The following is a 16,893-nucleotide window of genomic DNA, read 5'->3' as shown; positions in this document are numbered from 1 at the left end:
TTTTTTGTATGAACTTTCCGTGTTTAATGTGAAAGGAATGTATCGCCTGAAAGCAAGAGATTCTCACAATGAACATTCATCTGCGATAGATAGGCCCGGCCCAACAAGTCTCCACAACCCAAACTTCCGAGGCATTCCGTGCCGCGTGCCCATTCCACGAGAACAACTGAACAACAGTGAGACACCCTAAAAAAAAAGAGTGAAAGACCCAGTAATTCCCAATTCCCACGCTTCAACAGCCTCCTCTCGATGACACGTGGGTCCCTCGTAAAAGTAAGCTACGCGCACCCAGCACTTCTCCTTCCCCCTTGGTAGCCAGGCATCTTCCCCACCCTCTCTATTTCTCCTCCCCATCTCTTCCCGATCCATCTGACTCCAAACCCTAACCAAGTCAGATCTCCGCCTCCGCCGCCGCCGGCGAGAGCACCGAATCAGATCCGCCGCAATGGCGTTCCGCCGCATCCTATCCAGCGCGGTGCGCCGCCGCTCGGCCATCGCCGCGGCGGCGGCCGGGAACGCGCGCGAGGCCTCCACGGCCGTCGCCGCGGGGCCTGGGGTCCTCGCTCCCGACGCGACCCCGGTGCGCCCCCCCGTGATGCCGTACGACCGCATCGCCGAGGCCGTGAACGCCAGGCTCCGGCGGCTCGAGCACCCGGACCCGCGCTTCCTCCGCTACGCCAATCCCGTGCCGACCCACGCCGACCACACGGCCATCCTCGCGGCACCGGAGACCCGCGTCACCACGCTGCCCAACGGCTTGCGCGTCGCCACGGAGTCGTCCCTCGCCGCGCGCACAGCCACGGTCGGCGTCTGGATCGACGCGGGCAGCAGGTACGAGAACGAGGAGGCTGCCGGCGTCGCGCATTTCGTCGAGCACATGCTGTTCAAGGGCACGGGCAAGCGCAGCGCCGCGCAGCTGGAGAAGGAGATCGAGGACATGGGCGGCCACCTCAATGCCTACACGTCTCGGGAGCAGACAACCTACTACGCGAAGGTGCTTGACAAGGACGTATCCCGTGCGATGGAGGTCCTCGCTGACATCTTGCAGAACTCTAATCTCGATGAGGCCCGCATTGAACGTGAGCGCGAAGTGATCCTAAGAGAGATGGAGGAGGTATGCCCCCCCCCCCCCCCCTGCTGTGTTGATATCTGTTTCCGTCAGCATTTCTCGTTTTTGTGCTGTGGAGACCTGTTCGAGTAATCAGGTATCTCAGATTAGTTGCAAATACATGTTCCATAGTGTTTGATGAATATGTCATTCTTGTTTGTTGTTAGCATTTATACTAATCCTAAAGCTATATCTGGAAAAGAAAACTAGTAATTCCATGATCAGCTTATTTCTTATTGGTACTTATTTTGTCATGGGAGAAGGGTTTGCAAATTTTAGAGTGAGGAAGGGAGGTGAACAGTCTGTGATTTGTATTGTTCTATTACCATACCCTTAAACTTGCTGAGAGGTTATACAAAAAGAGCACAGTGAAAAATGTTTTGCGAAGTATGCAAGTCTAGGCGATGCATACTTATACACTTCCACCCATGGTGTGATCAGTTAATTGTTTCTATCTTCTGCGAAGCCTTGTAGCAACTTTGTTTTGTATCCTTTGCTAACTATCAATGATACCTAAATTCTTCTTTTACTTGTTTGTGCTTAGCAAATCCTCATTTTGGTTGATTAGCCAATGCATTCTATAAGCACGATCTATATGTTCATGCTTTATGTAAAGTGGTTGTAACTATTATGAATAATAAATTCTTCTGTCTGTTTCTATATTGTGTAGGTTGAGGGACAATCCGAGGAAGTTATATTTGATCATCTCCATGCAACTGCATTCCAGTATACATCCCTTGGCAGACCAATCCTGGGTTCTGCAGATAATGTCAGGTCAATCACCAAAGAGGACCTCGAGAACTACATTGCAACTCATTATACAGCTTCTAGAATGGTACATGATATTCAAAATATGCATTTATCCCATTTTATGTTCCTGTTATTGCTTGAGCATGATGGACCTACTTCTGCGTGTTTTCAGGTTATCACTGCTGCGGGTAATGTTAAACATGAAGACATTGTGGCGCAGGCAAATAAGTTGTTCAATAAGCTATCAACTGACCCTACAACAACAAGCATGTTGGTTGCTAAGGAACCAGCCTCTTTTACTGGTTCTGAGGTGTGTTTTGCCATTTTCGCTCCATACTTATCTGTGCTATTTGTAATGAACAAACGTTTATCTTAGCATTTTATGCTTCAATAGGTTCGAATCATTGATGATGACATGCCCCTTGCTCAATTTGCTGTTGCTTTCAATGGAGCATCCTGGGTAGATCCAGATTCTGTTGCATTGATGGTTATGCAATCAATGCTTGGTTCATGGAACAAGAATGCTGGTGGAGGAAAACACATGGGGTTAGTTCCTCCCTTGTTTGCGTTCCTCCTTTCTTTCTGCCATCTTCTTGTATAGCGATCCTTTTTTTTCTTATCTTGTCGTGTTCTTTTATCCCACTTGACCATATCTTTGTTATGTTATGCATAAATGTTACAGTTCAGAGCTTGTACAAAGGGCAGCGATCAATGACATTGCTGAGAGTGTAATGGCATTCAACACGAATTACAAGGACACTGGTCTGTTTGGTGTCTATGCTGTTGCTAAGGTTAGTGCTGCCTTCTACCATTGAATAGAAGTTTGGCATAAATTTCCCGAACTAGTATTTTGTTCCTATATGATTGAGATGGCAGGATAAATAAACAAACCCTAGATGTGTACTATCCGCGTAGATATATATAAAGTGTGGTTGTGCTATTCCTCCCCTGTTACTATTCCAGCATCTGCATGTTCTCAGCTCCCATAAACTTCTATCAAAGCTCCACACAAGCTGTAGCAGTTGGGTTTCTTGGTCACAACAATGTTGCTGGAAGAATGCTTGCACTTAATGGAAAGAAGTAATTTGCATATTGTATTGTCCTTCGCTCAGAACAGCTTTGTGAAATTTGAAGGACCTTTTTTCCATGTAAAAATTGAGAGCCCTTTGTTTCCTTTTTCCATTTTAATTATCAAGGCCCATGCCTGGCTGATAATGATCTACTGCAAAATAAATAAGACTTGATTTTTCTGTCGAATGCAAATCATGGATATATGTACTTAAGGATGAAGTATATACACATTTCGAACTATTCTTTTTCTCTAACTAGGATGATTAATCCGGAATCATGCATGAATTGTGCTTAAGCTAAAAAAAGACTATTTAAAAAACTAGTCAATTCAATGATGACCCTGATGGATTCACCCGTTAGCATTAATAAGAGCTTGAATGCCCATGCGTAGTGCATTGCACATAAATCAATTATAGTTCTCACTAATCTGCTGTGAACCTTTTCTTTCTCCTTATGCAGTAGTATTGTAACCCTACCGTTATGTTTCTCTTATGCAGTAGTATACTTTTTCGTGACACTTGTTCTGGTCATCTTATGTTAAATGCGTTCTGCACTACTGGTGATCTTACATGACCTTGATTTGCAGGCTGATTGCTTGGATGATTTGGCTTTTGCAATTATGCAAGAGATGAGCAAGTTGTCGTACAGGGTTACGGAAGAAGATGTTATCCGTGCTCGTAATCAGGTAATTGTTTGATGAAATTATGATTTGGTTTGCCTGTAATTGAATCTCGGTTTACTCAAGCACTTCATACTACTAATGTCCTGTGCTGTTTCCTTTTTTTTTGGGGGGGGGGTGTGTGCTTGAGAAAGACAAATCATTAGATGATAATAGTTTTTTCATTGATATATGAATCATCCACTGGATTTTTTTGAGGCAACCACATTTTCATTGCTTTGTTATGCCACTTTCAGCTGAAGTCCTCAATCCAACTCCATCTTGATGGTTCGACCGCTGTTGTCGAGGACATTGGCCGTCAGGTATTTTCAGGCTCTATTCTTGTGGTGTCTAAAAAATGTGATATCGCATCATATTATTAGTGGTCAGCACCTTACAAGTTATTTTCTGTTTCCGTCTTGTGCCAGATGCTTACCTATGGCCGAAGAATTCCTATTCCCGAGCTCTTTGCAAGAATAGATGCAGTTGATGCCAGCACCGTGAAGCGTGTTGCAAATCGCTTCATCTTTGACCAGGTATTGTTTTGCCAACCTACAGCATTTCATTATGTAGAATTTTCAGCATTTTCAAAAACAGTATGTTATGCCAGCATCTATGCGCTAGCCCATTTTATTGTTGTTTGCTCCGAGCCTTCATTTTCTTTAGGTGAACCCTTTCTATTGTGAAGCAGATGCTACCATAATCTATTGTTTGTTCTTCTAGACCTCTGGTGATCTTAGTTCATGGTTTCATTTTGTGCTCATATTTGCAAGCAATCAATTGGATTATCCAAGAGATTGTTTATCTATCTCAATGCTTACTACTTTGTTGCCAGCAACTTAGTTTGGGAAAATAAAATTGGAGCGTCAATAGTTTTTCATTTGAGTTAGTTGATAGCTTGAGAAAACAACATGCATAATAATGAAATTTTGTCTTTGTTTGCTAAAATTTGCTTCCAGGATGTTGCAATTGCTGCAATGGGACCGATCCAGGGACTTCCGGACTACAACTGGTTCAGACGCCGCACCTACATGCTCCGCTATTAGTTCGTGTACCGGTGTACCATGTTTACAGTCTGCAAAGACAAGATAAAATTGCCACTTTTGGCGTCAGTATATTATGGCCTCAGCATAGCACATTACGTGCTGGAGTGGAGGAATTTTTTGAGTATGTTTTATTTTTCAGATCTTGTCCCAAACCAACAAATCTGTCAATAATGATAGGCAGGCACAACTGACGTGGCTGACTTGAGTGGCCACCCGGTGTTTTTTTTTAACGATGAATCGTGACCCTTACAATTCCATCTTTTGTTGGAAGATCATTTTCTTGTGGCAAATAATTTTATGAAGCTTCTTGTTATATGTAAAGATGGTACAGTTTAGCTTCGTTGCCATTTTTGGCAGCCTCGCAAAATTTTACTGTTCTAATGGGATGTTTCTTTTCCTCAACACAATTGCTGTCTTCTAACTTTTTCTACAGTGGTTTGTATATGTCGCTGTACTCTTGAAGGATCATGTGGTCAGCCATCGTCATGTGTGATGGCTATGGCTAAGCTAAGCTCTATTCAATTTACTCAACTGCGGGTGCCCCGCTTTTCTATCTTCTTTCAAGCGTAGGCCAAACTCTATGCGTTCAGCTTTGCAGCAACCATCGAGAGGCCTCGGCCCTCGGCTCGTCACGCCTGCAGCCAGTGCCCAGTGAACGTGGCGCCCGCGAATTGTGGGCTCGTGATCGCGTGCTACTGCAAAGAAGGCAAGCCATATTTCCCTGCAAATGTATTACAGCAATCAAAGGATAGCAACGTTCGTCAGATAAGATAATCGGAGAGGGTCTCTCTGACATCTCTCTACAGCTGGGTCACTGATGAAAATTTAAATTTAGTCACCTAAAATTTTGTAGTCCTAGGTGATCCAAAGGTCGCCTGATTCGGCAGGTCCCCTGGAGACTGGAGTCCACATCGCTTGTGCAGTCGTCGTCCTCATGGTTGGTACAGAGACTAAGAGAGCGGGGGACGCGTGGACTCGGCGTTGAGGCCGCAGTATCTTCCCTGGCGAAGTGACGAGGGTCAGCTTCCCAAAGGGGATCGCGTTCGGCACAGCCTCCGCTTCACCGCTTGCCAGGTTTGTTCTTTTCCTACCACAGCGTGTGCACTCGCTCGCTGTTCTTCAGATCATATCTTTTGTGATTCTGTATATTCCGTCTCTGAATTACAAGGCTCAGCCACAGATGGACTTGGGCCCAGCACCAACACATTTTGTCTACATGATGATTTGATGGCCTGGCCTGAAGAAGAAATGGCGATGCGAGGACGAAGCAATGTACATCCAGCACCCTCAGCTACTACTTAGAGCTCAGCAGGGCCTTGAACCACTGCACCGAGCTCTTGGGGTATCTCTTGAGGTTGTCCTTGTAGTCCACGAAGTAGAGCCCGAACCTCGAGGAGTACCCGGCCGTCCACTCCCAGTTGTCCAGCAGCGACCACGCGAAGTACCCACGGACGTCGCATCCGTCCTCCCTGCAGCGGCAGCAAGCATCGTCACTATCTTGTTACCATCATGCAAATGCGAAATCAAGGAAAGAACCTAGTGATCAGCTCTGAGAGTACTTTATGGAGGCAGCGAGGTTGGTGAGGTAGTCGTTGTGGTACTTGATCCTCTTGCTGTCCTTGAGCGCGTCCTTGATGGAGGTGAAAGGGCTGTTGCCGTCATCCATCCCTGCACCAGCAGCAGTTCATCAGCTCCACTATCCCAGCAGGGTATCGAAGTAATCTAGCAAGGTAATCTAGGTTTCAGTGTACATGGTCTGCTGGTCTTACCGTTTTCGGTTATGTAGGTTGGTGGGTTGTTGTACCTTTCCTTGACGTAGTTCATCAGGCTCCTCATCCCGCTGGGCACAATGTACAGCCATATCGAATTGGCCTGCGCAGCAGCGGCATCAAAGCTTCACGTAAAACATTTTGATATGATCTGATCTTGCTTGTTATAATGCAAGAATGTGGTGTGGAAACTCACCCTGTCACCGATCGGTTTCCCGTTCCTGAAAGCTGCAGAATTGTAGAACTGTCAGCATGTGCCTAGGTTTCATATGAGCATGCTACGTGTCTGAACACTGAAGTACAATGCAGCTCGTTGCAATCAACAACAGTTATGCGAAGAGGATGGGAACTCACGGAGGCTGATGGTTCCGGTGTCGGCCAGAGTGTTGTGCAGCAGGCGTCCGATGATGTTGGTGCTGTTATGCTTGGTGTAGTAAGTGGTGTAGTGGTTTATGCCCACAAAGTCCAGCGCCCCCTTGACTAGCGCAGCCTCATCTGCTGTGAACTTTGGGAGCCTGTCCCCAACCCGTGATCTCATCGACGCCGGGTAATCGCCGAAGAAGAACGGATCCGCGAACCTTTAATTTCCAACCGACTTAGGTATCAACCATCCATGTACAGTTTTTTTTTATCGAATATCCACGTACAGTTTCAGAACAACGTTGCATGCCGAGCTGAAAGATACAAGGGACTTAGAATTGAGAGGCTCACCATCCTAGTTGAAACTCTTGCCCTCTTTTGGCAGCCTCAATGTCAATTGTAGTATTCGTCATCGGCTCGAACCACATGACGTCAAATGCTATCCCAAGTTCCCCATTCTGAGTAGCCTGTAATTTAATGGACAAAAAATATTAATTTCCAGACATCAATCTAGTAGCACAAAATGTTAGAAAGTCTAGAACTAGATCCTCACCTTGTAATTCCTTCTGTAAATGTCTGAAACCGTCGCATGAGCTAAGATAAAGTTGTGGGCGACAATGTAGGGCTCGGTGCCTGAATTCCCTGCCTTGCAGTACAGATGGAGCAGCAAGGAACAGCGCCCTGGCGCTTGAAGCCCATCGTCATAGCCCTGAATGGCAACCGTGTGCGGCTCGTTGAGCGTGATCCAATGCTTCACACGGTCTCCGAAAGCCTTGAAGCATATCTCGGCGTAAGCAGCGAAATCGTTGCTGCAATTTGAGCATGGAAATGGTTACTAGTTATGTCATGAGTGATCAATTAAGTTCAGCTGCAAAGTGTGAAGCTGAAGTGATACAGGTTAAAGGGCTCACACTATCTGCCTGTCAAGCCATCCGTTGTACCTGTCTTCCAGGGTCTGGGGCAGGTCCCAGTGGTAGAGGGTTACATAGGGTTCAATTCCTGAAAGATTTCACATTTCAGAAATTTCAGGCATTCTGTTTCGATGAAATATTGCAGGTCTTGTTCACCTTTCGCTAGCAGTGCGTCAATCAGTTTGTTGTAGTGGTCGATGCCAGCCTGGTTGACCTGGCCAATACCATCTGAAGAAACAAGAACAGTTGAAGGATGACACTGGTATGACAACAGTAAACCGAAGATATCTGAAACTGTTCAGATCAAAGAAGAAGATTCCTATGCAGCAGCCATCAAGATCAGTCCGACATCATGGGCACGCTGCTATTTCGGTTTGTAAAGACGTACTTGGTAAAATCCTCGACCAGGCAATCGAGAACCGGTACGCGTCCATCCCCATGTCAGCCATGAGCTGTATGTCCTCCTGACAGTAGCCATTTGGAAACATCCGAAAATATCAACTTTACAATAGGGCATCAAGTGCAGATAAGTGCACACGCACTCTTAGAGCGCACTGCTGACCTCGAAGCGGTGGTACTGATCGACTGCAACATCAGCATTACTGAAGTCGACGATCTTGCCTGCACAATAGAAAAAACAAAACCGACAAAGTTGAAAGCAAAAGTTTTGGCTGTGGCGCTTGTCTTGCTACAGCCTTCAATCACCTCTGGAGAAATAGCAATATAACTGGCACACGTGGAATCCAATTAACCGGCTGGTTCTAGTCCTTCAAATGAATGGACAAATTAAACCAAAACTGAATGCATCTTATCTGTTCCTCCCAATCACTGACGTACATGTGCTCGTTGCAAGTGGTGGTGGGATATATCACCTATCACGAAGCACAATCGAGATCTTGTTTTGCTCCACTATGTACCCAACTTTAGAAAAAAAGAAAAGCATGGTTGATGCATCTATCGGATATGTAGTGGCATGGTCAGAGGGGAACTATTGGCATGCCTGCAAGGCGGCAAGCAAGACACAAGCTAGGAGTGCAATGGGCCAATGATTGGACTAGCACAATATTCGACCACAAAAATATGCTTGGATTTTGGACGTGTTTCACTGATTCTAAACATGTAACTAACTCTAGCTTAAAATGGAAAAGATCTCGGCGTATCGGTAACAGAATCATGCATTAGTTAGTAATATTCTTGAGACGACGGAGACAGCTAGGTGCATGCTTGAAATGCAGTTGGATCATCTGTTGGAGAAGATAGAGAGAAATCCAGGCTACATACCAAAAGTGTGTGCAAACGTGTCCCAGGTTGTCTTTCCTCTCCCACCCTCCTTCACAGCTCCCTCGTACTACAAAACAGAGGAGAGGTCAATCCTGCCCAAGCGTGTCAGGTTGCTGTCAGCAAGCAGCAAACGCGGAGCTCGAATCTTCTAACGAGACGAAGCAGAATAGCAGATGATAAGATACGAGTTCTGCTTGTACTAACTACTATATCCACACTGGAGTTCTTGACCGAACAGCACAGGTAGAGTGATGCGCGTGGTGGGAAACGGCACGGGAGCCGCGGCGGGGCTCATCGGCCGTGCCGTCGTCGCGACGGGCACGCGCTCGTGAACGGGGGACGCGGCGGGGGATAGGTTGATGCGAGGCTGGCTGGGCACCATGTGGCGCTGGGCGGGGGCCCGGGTGGTTGGCTGCTGCTTGGCGGCGCCCGTCGGGGTGGGTCTCGGCCGCTTCCGCCGAATTTTCCAGGGCCGAACAGCGCGCCCCCTGGGCACAGTGCAGGCAGCAGCGGCAGGTTCGGAGAAAAGGAGGAGCGTCCCCGCTGGATTGGCCAATCCGCCAATAATCTAGCTGGTCGCTAGGGTACACGATCTGGCGGATGCACATGCCCGCCTGGTCAACCTGCCAATCTTGCATGGCTACCTGGACACCTTTTTTTTTTAAAAAAAAGCAATATACTGTACAGCAGGGCATTTCATGGCGCTACGCTGTTCAAAACTGAAAGTCCCATGCGGCTAGGTGTCCGTGCGCTTCAGCCATGGGTCGATCAGTGATCTTTCATTGCAATTTAAGCCCGTATTGTGCATAGTTTTGCCAATGGCCTAGCTGTTGGCTCAACAGCGCCGTACAGAGCCATAGAGATTGCACTTGGCGTCATCTTAGCTAGTATATACTCCTAAGAGATTACAGATACAATCAGGAAGGATGTGGAGATAGTAGTAGCAGGAGCAGCCAGTACTAACCTGGTAGGCCGAGGAGGCGGTGCCGAACACGAAGCCCTCCGGGAAGCTCCCCCGCGTGAGCGCGCCTTCCCCCTGCGCAATGCATCCTTGCAGCAGCCACGCGCCGACGACGACAAGCCGCAGCAGCGCCGTCCTGCATCGGCATCGCCCCCCACTCCTCTCCATCCTCGCCTTAAACACACGCGCGAAACACAGAAGAGAGAGAGAGAGAGGCTAGTACTGCAAGGAAAGAATCGCCCAGCAGTGGCGCCGTGGCGGTGTGCTGTGCGCCTGTGCCTCGTGCCGGCTCTATTTATAGATACAAGTACTGGGCCCGTAGCCCCATACGCCCCCACTGGCAGCTACAGGCTACGCAATTTCTTTCTTTCACAAGGAAGTTGGGCAGTGGATGGATCTGGGCGGCCAGTGCAGTGCTGTGGCCTCTTGCTTGGTTGAATCGAGGTTGGTTGGGGAAAGAGAGAGGGGCAGAAAGTGTGAACGGGAGTGCCTGCCATGGCTGGGAACCTTCACCTTCTTCTGGGTTCCTATGATTGTTCAAACGCGAAATGCGTGGAGCTCTAGTTTATTGTCACCAAGGAATCCGTCATCAGTGAGTATCATCGGGCTTGGTACCGACAGCCGCCTCATCAGATGCGAAGGACGCGAACGGCAGATTTGGAGCTCATGGATACGTACAAAATCCAAATAAATGACAGGCGAGGTGTTGTGAACTTGTGATTCGCGAAGATTCGCACGATAATGAAGAACACCTGGTAGATTCTCAACTACAGGTGCAGCAGCATACAGCTGTTGGAGACGCTCTAGTTCAAGATGCGTAACCATTAACAATCAACCCTGGACCACGGCGCCGGGCACACAGGGAAGCCGAGCCCGTCGATCGGTAGCGAGATGCGCGAGAAGGCACAGTTCAATTTGTGAAACAACTATATATACATGCATGTGTGATTTGAAGTCCACTGTTCATTTCTGTAATCTGTATTCTAGGATCCTATATGCATGTGCGTGTCGTATCAGAATTGAACAGAAGATTGGAGCATGTACACTGAAGCCTGACGCATTTTTGTTTATCCTATGAGCATGTGCTTGCGTGGAACATGATAGCTGAAGATGATAGAGGATGGTCAGGCCAACGATGATATGTGCCGTCTTCAGCTGGAGCTGAGCAGCGACTTGAACCACTGCACCGAGTTCTTGGGGTATCTCTTGAGGTTGTCATTGTAGTCCACGAAGTAGAGCCCGAATCTCGAGGTGTACCCGGCGGCCCACTCCCAGTTGTCCAGCAGCGACCACGCGAAGTACCCACGCACGTCGCACCCATCCTCCCTGCAGCAGCATTTTACTCGTCATCAGGTACCAGACATGTCTATGTAGGAAATTTTGCAGACTTTTTTTTGTGATCATGTCTATGTGAGATTAGCACATTAAGAGGCACAGTAATCTTCAGTACTTTATGGAGGCAGCAAGGTTGGTGAGGTAGTCATTGTGGTACTTGATCCTCTTGCTGTCCTTGAGGGCGTCCTTGATGGAGGTGAAAGGGCTGTTGCCGTCGTCCATACCTGCATCAGAATTTAGTGTTGCAATTTCAGAGCACTGATGTAATTAATCCAGGTTTCAGAGTAATATGATCTTACCGTTTTCAGTGATGTAAACCGGCGGGCTATTGTACCTCTCCTTGACATAGTTCATCATCTTCCTCATCCCGCTGGGTACGATGTACAGCCAGATCGAATTGGCCTGCACAACGGCAAAGAAATTTCACATGGGTTGATTCGCTATGATGTTGCTCTGCACAATGCAAGAATGTGGTTTCCCAACTCACCCTGTCTCCAATCGGTTTCCCGTTCTTGTCGAATGCTGTGAAAGTTGCAAAAATATCAGTGTCTATTTCCATTCTATCAGCTATACACAGACAAGGCTTATAGCATGCCTGAGCTGAAGCAGGCAGCATTTTACAGCCTGATAGTATCTGGCATGTTTCAAGTTTGAAGGCTCATTTTGAGTTGAAATGAACTTGCAAAGGCGATCAGAACTCACGAAGGCTGACAGTTCCGGTGTCGGCCAAGGTATCATTCAGCAGTCGTCCAATGATGTTGGTATTGTTATGCCTCGCGTAGAAAGTGGTGTAGTGGTTTATGCCCATGAAGTCCAGAGCCCCCTTGACGAGGGCAGACTCGTCTGCTGTGAACTTGGGCAGTCTTTCCGCAACCCGCGTTCTCATCGTCGCCGGGTAATCTCCGAAGAAGAACGGATCCGCGAACCTTCCGTATGAAACCGAGTTAGCAGTAATCCACGTATAGTTTCACAGCAATAACTTCAAGCTCAGTTGCTCACCATCCTAGCTGAAACTCTTGTGCCCGTTTGGTAGCTTCAATGTCAATTGTGCTATTTGTCATCGGTTCGTACCAGATGACATCAAATGCAATCCCAAGCTGGCCATTCTGAGTTGCCTACGATTATTCAGCGGAGAAGATAAAACTGACAAGTTAGCGTAGTAAGATATTAAACTGGAACTCCATGGTCACCTGACATCAAACAGCACAAAGATAGAAAGAGGTGCTCACCTTGTATTTCCTCCTGTAGATGTCTGAAACGGTGGCATGAGCTAGGATGAAGTTGTGAGCGACGATGTAGGGTTCAGTGCCGGAATTCCCTGACTTGCAGTACAGGTGGAGCAGCACTGAACAGCGTCCTGGTGCGTGGAGCCCCGCATCATAGCCCTGAACGGCAACGGTGTGCGGCTCGTTGAGCGTGATCCAGTGCTTCACACGATCCCCAAACGCCTTGAAGCATGTCTCGGCGTAGGCCGCAAAATCGTTACTGCATTTTTAGCATGGAGATGGTTACTAACTATGCTATGCGTGATGAATTGAGTTATGTGAAGTGTGTAGCTAGAGTGACATGGGTCAAGGGACTCACACTATCTGCCTGTCCAGCCATCCATTGTACCTGTCTTCCAGGGCCTGTGGGAGGTCCCAGTGGTAGAGGGTTACATATGGCTGAATTCCTGAAAAATTGAAAAGAAGTTCAGACCATTTATTTTGTTTCGGTATTACAGAGTCTGTTATCAAAGTTTCCTACTTGCCCTTCACCTTTTGATACTAGTGCGTCAATCACTTTGTTGTAGTGGTCGATGCCAGCCTGATTGACTTGGCCGGTACCGTCTGAAGCAACAAGAACAGTTCAAGGCCAAAATGAGTATAACAATAATTACTGACGACAACTGAAAATGTTCAGATGAAAGAAGCTGACATATATCAATGGAGCATGTCTATTCTGGTTTGAATCACATACTTGGCAAAATCCTCGACCAGGCAATTGAAAACCGGTAAGCATCCATTCCCATGTCTGCCATGAGCTGTACATCCTCCTGAAAAATAGAAGTCCCAAACGGTCATAAAAATAATTGGGCACATGCCATATATTGTACATACGCCACTCTTGAAGAGATCTGCTAACCTGAAAACGGTGGTACTGATCGACTGCAACGTCGGCGTTGCTGAAGTCGGAAATCTTGCCTAAAATTGAAAAAAAAAAGAAATCCCTGAAACTTTCCGCATTCAGGTTCTGAAACTTCTGCATTGACCACTAGAACAGTCACTAGAAGTCTGAAGATTTCCAACGGCCACATGCTGAGCCCATGCCATTCCAACCCACTGTTTTAGGTTGGATAAATGGCCATGCCAAAAGCACAAGCATCTCGCTCATTACTCCCAACCACTGGAGCACAGATGGATGGACCATGCACCCATTGCAAATGATGCAGGCGGGACATATCACCTCGCACGAGCACAAACTGCGAGTCTTGTTAGCTGCACTATGCATCCAACTTCAGCAAAACGGAAAGCATTCGCCACATGTATGCATGACAACATGGCATGAACCTGCTTCCTGACCAGAGGGGGTTAAGTGTCATGCTCATGCCTGCAAGACACAGGCAACAGCTGCTGCGGGCCACGGATTGTTGGCCTATCTAGCACGTACTACTCTGAAATGGAAGGGGACTTGTGAGCCCCGGTAATGGCGTCTAGTGCAGCTGCCGTTGCCGAGGCGTGTAGCCATGGCGAATGTAGCTGAACATCCTAACGAAGCAAAGAAACTTTTCTTGTGCGTGTGAAATTTTACTGTGAAAAAGGCAGGGTGTAAAGCAACGGTGCAGAAAAGGACGTAGGGGACTTGGAAAGGAGCGCAAGCGTGCTGGGTTGCGCCTCGCAAGTTTCTGAGACTGAAGTTTCGACATCCGTCTAGTGTGCCACTAGTGCTTATCTGCCACGTGTCACTTTGTTCCAAAGCGTGTGTAGTTTTAGCTTCCCCCCATAAATGGAACGCCTTTTTGGGTGCGATAAAGAACTCCGATCCTGAATTTATCCTGGCCCGATTGGCATGAAGAACCATGTGTTTGAGTAATTATTAGATGGAAAATTCGGCACACATACCGAAAGTGTGCGCGAACGTGTCCCAGATCGTCTGCCCTCTGCCATCCACCTTCACGGCTCCCTCGTACTACAAAATGTCAAAAAAGAAAAAAAGAAATTGTGTCAGGCTGGCAGTAACTAGCAAGAGAGCAGGGCGATGGAATCCTCTGAAATTTCCATGAGTTCAGTTAACAGATCATTTTTTTTTCAGAAACAAATCAGATGGAGGCGTCGGGCGTCTCACACTTCTCTTGACTGAACAAATACTGAAGAGCGTCGGGGTTTACCGCCTGATTCGATCATAAGGTCGATCGGCCGAGGCTGAGAACCAGCGACCTTGGGCGTCTCGAGCTTCGACGCCGAACTGGGGCGCGCTCTCGCTCCCGTTCTCGTTGGCAATTTTACCACGGCTGCTCAGAGTCCGAGTCCGAGTCCGATGACGCGTGGCTGACCATGCGGGCGGATGCCGTGGCGAGCCCGTCGCGCCGCGCCGCGCGCACCGCCAGGAGATGCGGATGTCTCGTACCCGCGCCCGCTCCGACGCAAACGGACACGGCTCGTGAGCGCTCGGGATTTCGGCAGTTTCCGCCGAAACTTCCACGACCAGCGCCGCTCTCCGTAGAGCTGGCCACCCGCTGGATTGGGGGCCGGACATGTGTCAACCGGGTGGGGGCTACATTTGTGCTGTGATCCTTCCAAAAATTAACATTTCTGCAGTGTCCGTATGATGACACTGGCACTGGCACGCTATACCTGCACAGGCCTACGTAGAGGAGTATTTCTATCTAAAATGTAGGTTGTTTTAGATTTTTTTTAGGTTTATAGATTTTGTTATGTATCTAGATATACATTATATTATATTCAAATACATAGTAAATACTATAAATCTAAAAATTTTAAAATAATCTTACATTTTAGAATTGAGGGAGTATTTTCTAAAAGCCTCGTGTTCACTACGCTACTTGATGAAGCATGGGTTCTGTGACTGCAGGTAGTAGTAATGTATTTTTTTATAGCTCATCGCGCGGCCGTATACTTGGGTGTATGCTGAAAGTTAAGTTTGAGGTGGATGAAAAAGACCGGTGGATAGGAGTAGTGTTTTTATGCTGCATGGACCAGAAGAAAGATCCAAAATGGCACTGTCCAAAGGCAAACGGGCAAACCCAACGTCACAAGACAGGAATACAACTTTGCGAGAAGGGAATGGATCGGAAGAACCCACTCCGGAAAGAAAAGCGCGGCCTTTTGTCCGTTCCAGGCTCCCATTACCCAGCTGGCCTTCTTCGTCCTCCTTCCGTAGTCATCCCGGAGTAAGCTGCAATTCATCTCCCTTGATTTTTGTAGCAGCAACTGATTTTTTTCCCAGCCATATCACCAATATTTAACCGAAGACTTCGCTAATTTCCTTGTGTGTTGAACCACGGCTAAAGAGCAAAAGGATCCGATCGGCAACGACGGCAAGGGCACCACACAGCATGTCCATCCAAGAGAAATGCAAATACGAGCCCGTGCAACTGAAGAACTCAGGATCACTTTAAAAAAAATTGAGCGAGAATTCTAACCGCCATTCTAGAGACAAACTAGCTACCTACCAGGGAAGAAGATGTGGGAGCTGACGAAAGGAACCACCACGAACCTGGTAGGCGGCGGCGGCGGTGCCGAAGACGAACCCCTTGGGGAAGCTCCCCCGCGTGAGCCCTGCTCCGCCTCCCTGCGCAATGCACCGCCCTTGCAGCGACGCGCCGACGAGCAGCAGCAGCAGTAGCGGCGGCGCCGGCAGCGCCGTCGTGTGTCGCCCACTCTTTATCCTCCCCATGGGCGCAGCACGCGCGCGCGAGAGGGAGGCCGAGGTGGGCTCCAAAGTGCGGCGAGGAAAGGAGGAACTGCCTGTGCCGAGTGGATGTGCGTCGGTGTGTGCGCCAAAGTGCCGATGCTTGATGAGCTAGTGGTATTTATAGGAAAAGCAATGGACCATGCACCCCCCACTAAGGCACTAAACACGATCTATCTCACAGGAAGGTTGGCCAGTGGGCCAGGTCCGTCAGTCAGTGACTCAGTGCAGTGCTCTCTTGCTTGAAGGGATGGAGCTATGGAGGTGCCGATGCAAATCTTGCTTGAATGGATAGAAGAGTGGAACACTGCCGGGGACCTTTTCCTGTTTATCTTCAGTGTTTCAGTCCCACGAGAGGCCACGATGGACCAAATTATTATCACTAATCTACTGTTGTTATTAGGGAATCCTATTGCGGATTGCTAATCACTAGGCACTGAATCCTGATAGCTGTTTCAGGTGCAGTAAAAGCTTTAACATGACAGTTGACTGGTAGGGCAGATGTCCGTATGCACCAACGAATTCAATGCTTGCTTGGCGTCCGTGTTCATCTCTCTGCCAGGACCGGCAACGGCAAGCCAATCGATCGATTGTTACGCAACCCGTGTCGCGAACTTGCATGCACGGTTCCCCTTTTCTCTGAACGGCCAACAGCGAAGAAGTCGAGAAGAGTTAGACCGGGCGACAGATTGGCGGTGAAAATATTCTGCGTTGTCGTGAACTATCAGCCGG

At 47.9% G+C, this 16,893-nt stretch overlaps 3 protein-coding genes across 3 annotated transcripts; 1 reads left to right on the top strand and 2 right to left on the bottom strand.

Annotated features, from left to right (window-relative positions):
- The first annotated feature begins 324 nt into the window (after positions 1 to 324).
- LOC112876310 (probable mitochondrial-processing peptidase subunit beta, mitochondrial) lies at positions 325 to 4,972 on the top strand. The gene is made up of 9 exons (XM_025940392.1): positions 325 to 1,114; positions 1,779 to 1,943; positions 2,031 to 2,168; positions 2,253 to 2,404; positions 2,541 to 2,649; positions 3,516 to 3,614; positions 3,845 to 3,910; positions 4,016 to 4,123; positions 4,547 to 4,972. The coding sequence occupies exons 1-9, from the start codon at positions 446 to 448 to the stop codon at positions 4,631 to 4,633; spliced, it is 1,593 nt and encodes a 530-aa protein (XP_025796177.1). The 5' UTR covers positions 325 to 445; the 3' UTR covers positions 4,634 to 4,972.
- A 421-nt stretch (positions 4,973 to 5,393) lies between these two features.
- On the bottom strand, positions 5,394 to 10,139 carry LOC112876380 (beta-glucosidase 6). The gene is made up of 13 exons (XM_025940477.1): positions 9,919 to 10,139; positions 8,955 to 9,021; positions 8,236 to 8,294; positions 8,062 to 8,137; positions 7,830 to 7,901; positions 7,674 to 7,761; positions 7,316 to 7,571; positions 7,114 to 7,229; positions 6,757 to 6,980; positions 6,599 to 6,630; positions 6,403 to 6,505; positions 6,193 to 6,301; positions 5,394 to 6,102 (listed from the first exon to the last, which is right to left on the bottom strand). Exons 1-13 carry the CDS (start codon positions 10,081 to 10,083, stop codon positions 5,928 to 5,930), a joined length of 1,542 nt encoding a protein of 513 aa, XP_025796262.1. The 5' UTR covers positions 10,084 to 10,139; the 3' UTR covers positions 5,394 to 5,927.
- A 668-nt stretch (positions 10,140 to 10,807) lies between these two features.
- Positions 10,808 to 16,237, bottom strand: LOC112876379 (beta-glucosidase 6-like). Its single transcript, XM_025940476.1, has 13 exons — positions 15,967 to 16,237; positions 14,352 to 14,418; positions 13,375 to 13,433; positions 13,210 to 13,285; positions 13,008 to 13,079; positions 12,835 to 12,922; positions 12,480 to 12,735; positions 12,250 to 12,365; positions 11,953 to 12,176; positions 11,738 to 11,772; positions 11,550 to 11,652; positions 11,366 to 11,474; positions 10,808 to 11,241 (listed from the first exon to the last, which is right to left on the bottom strand). The coding sequence occupies exons 1-13, from the start codon at positions 16,144 to 16,146 to the stop codon at positions 11,067 to 11,069; spliced, it is 1,560 nt and encodes a 519-aa protein (XP_025796261.1). The 5' UTR covers positions 16,147 to 16,237; the 3' UTR covers positions 10,808 to 11,066.
- Positions 16,238 to 16,893: the final 656 nt, after the last annotated feature.

This window comes from Panicum hallii, chromosome 9, assembly GCF_002211085.1.
Source record: "Panicum hallii strain FIL2 chromosome 9, PHallii_v3.1, whole genome shotgun sequence".
Lineage (NCBI taxonomy): Eukaryota > Viridiplantae > Streptophyta > Magnoliopsida > Poales > Poaceae > Panicum > Panicum hallii.
Note: the sequence above shows the minus strand (reverse complement) of the source record. Positions and strands in the feature narration are given on the sequence as shown.

Bases quoted from the DNA above. Each gene is read 5' to 3' on its own strand.
- LOC112876310 (XM_025940392.1), top strand. From the start codon at position 446: ATGGCGTTCCGCCGCATCCTATCCAGCGCGGTGCGCCGCCGCTCGGCC. The intron at 1,115-1,778 runs GTATGCCCCCCC...TATATTGTGTAG, and splicing joins TCCTAAGAGAGATGGAGGAG to GTTGAGGGACAATCCGAGGA. The intron at 2,405-2,540 runs GTTAGTTCCTCC...TAAATGTTACAG, and splicing joins GGTGGAGGAAAACACATGGG to TTCAGAGCTTGTACAAAGGG.
- LOC112876380 (XM_025940477.1), bottom strand. From the start codon at position 10,083: ATGGAGAGGAGTGGGGGGCGATGCCGATGCAGGACGGCGCTGCTGCGG. The intron at 7,230-7,315 runs GTGAGGATCTAG...ATTAAATTACAG, and splicing joins TTTACAGAAGGAATTACAAG to GCTACTCAGAATGGGGAACT. The intron at 6,506-6,598 runs GTGAGTTTCCAC...GCTGCTGCGCAG, and splicing joins GGAAACCGATCGGTGACAGG to GCCAATTCGATATGGCTGTA.
- LOC112876379 (XM_025940476.1), bottom strand. From the start codon at position 16,146: ATGGGGAGGATAAAGAGTGGGCGACACACGACGGCGCTGCCGGCGCCG. The intron at 12,736-12,834 runs GTGAGTCCCTTG...CTAAAAATGCAG, and splicing joins TGGCTGGACAGGCAGATAGT to TAACGATTTTGCGGCCTACG. The intron at 12,366-12,479 runs GTGAGCACCTCT...GAATAATCGTAG, and splicing joins TCTACAGGAGGAAATACAAG to GCAACTCAGAATGGCCAGCT.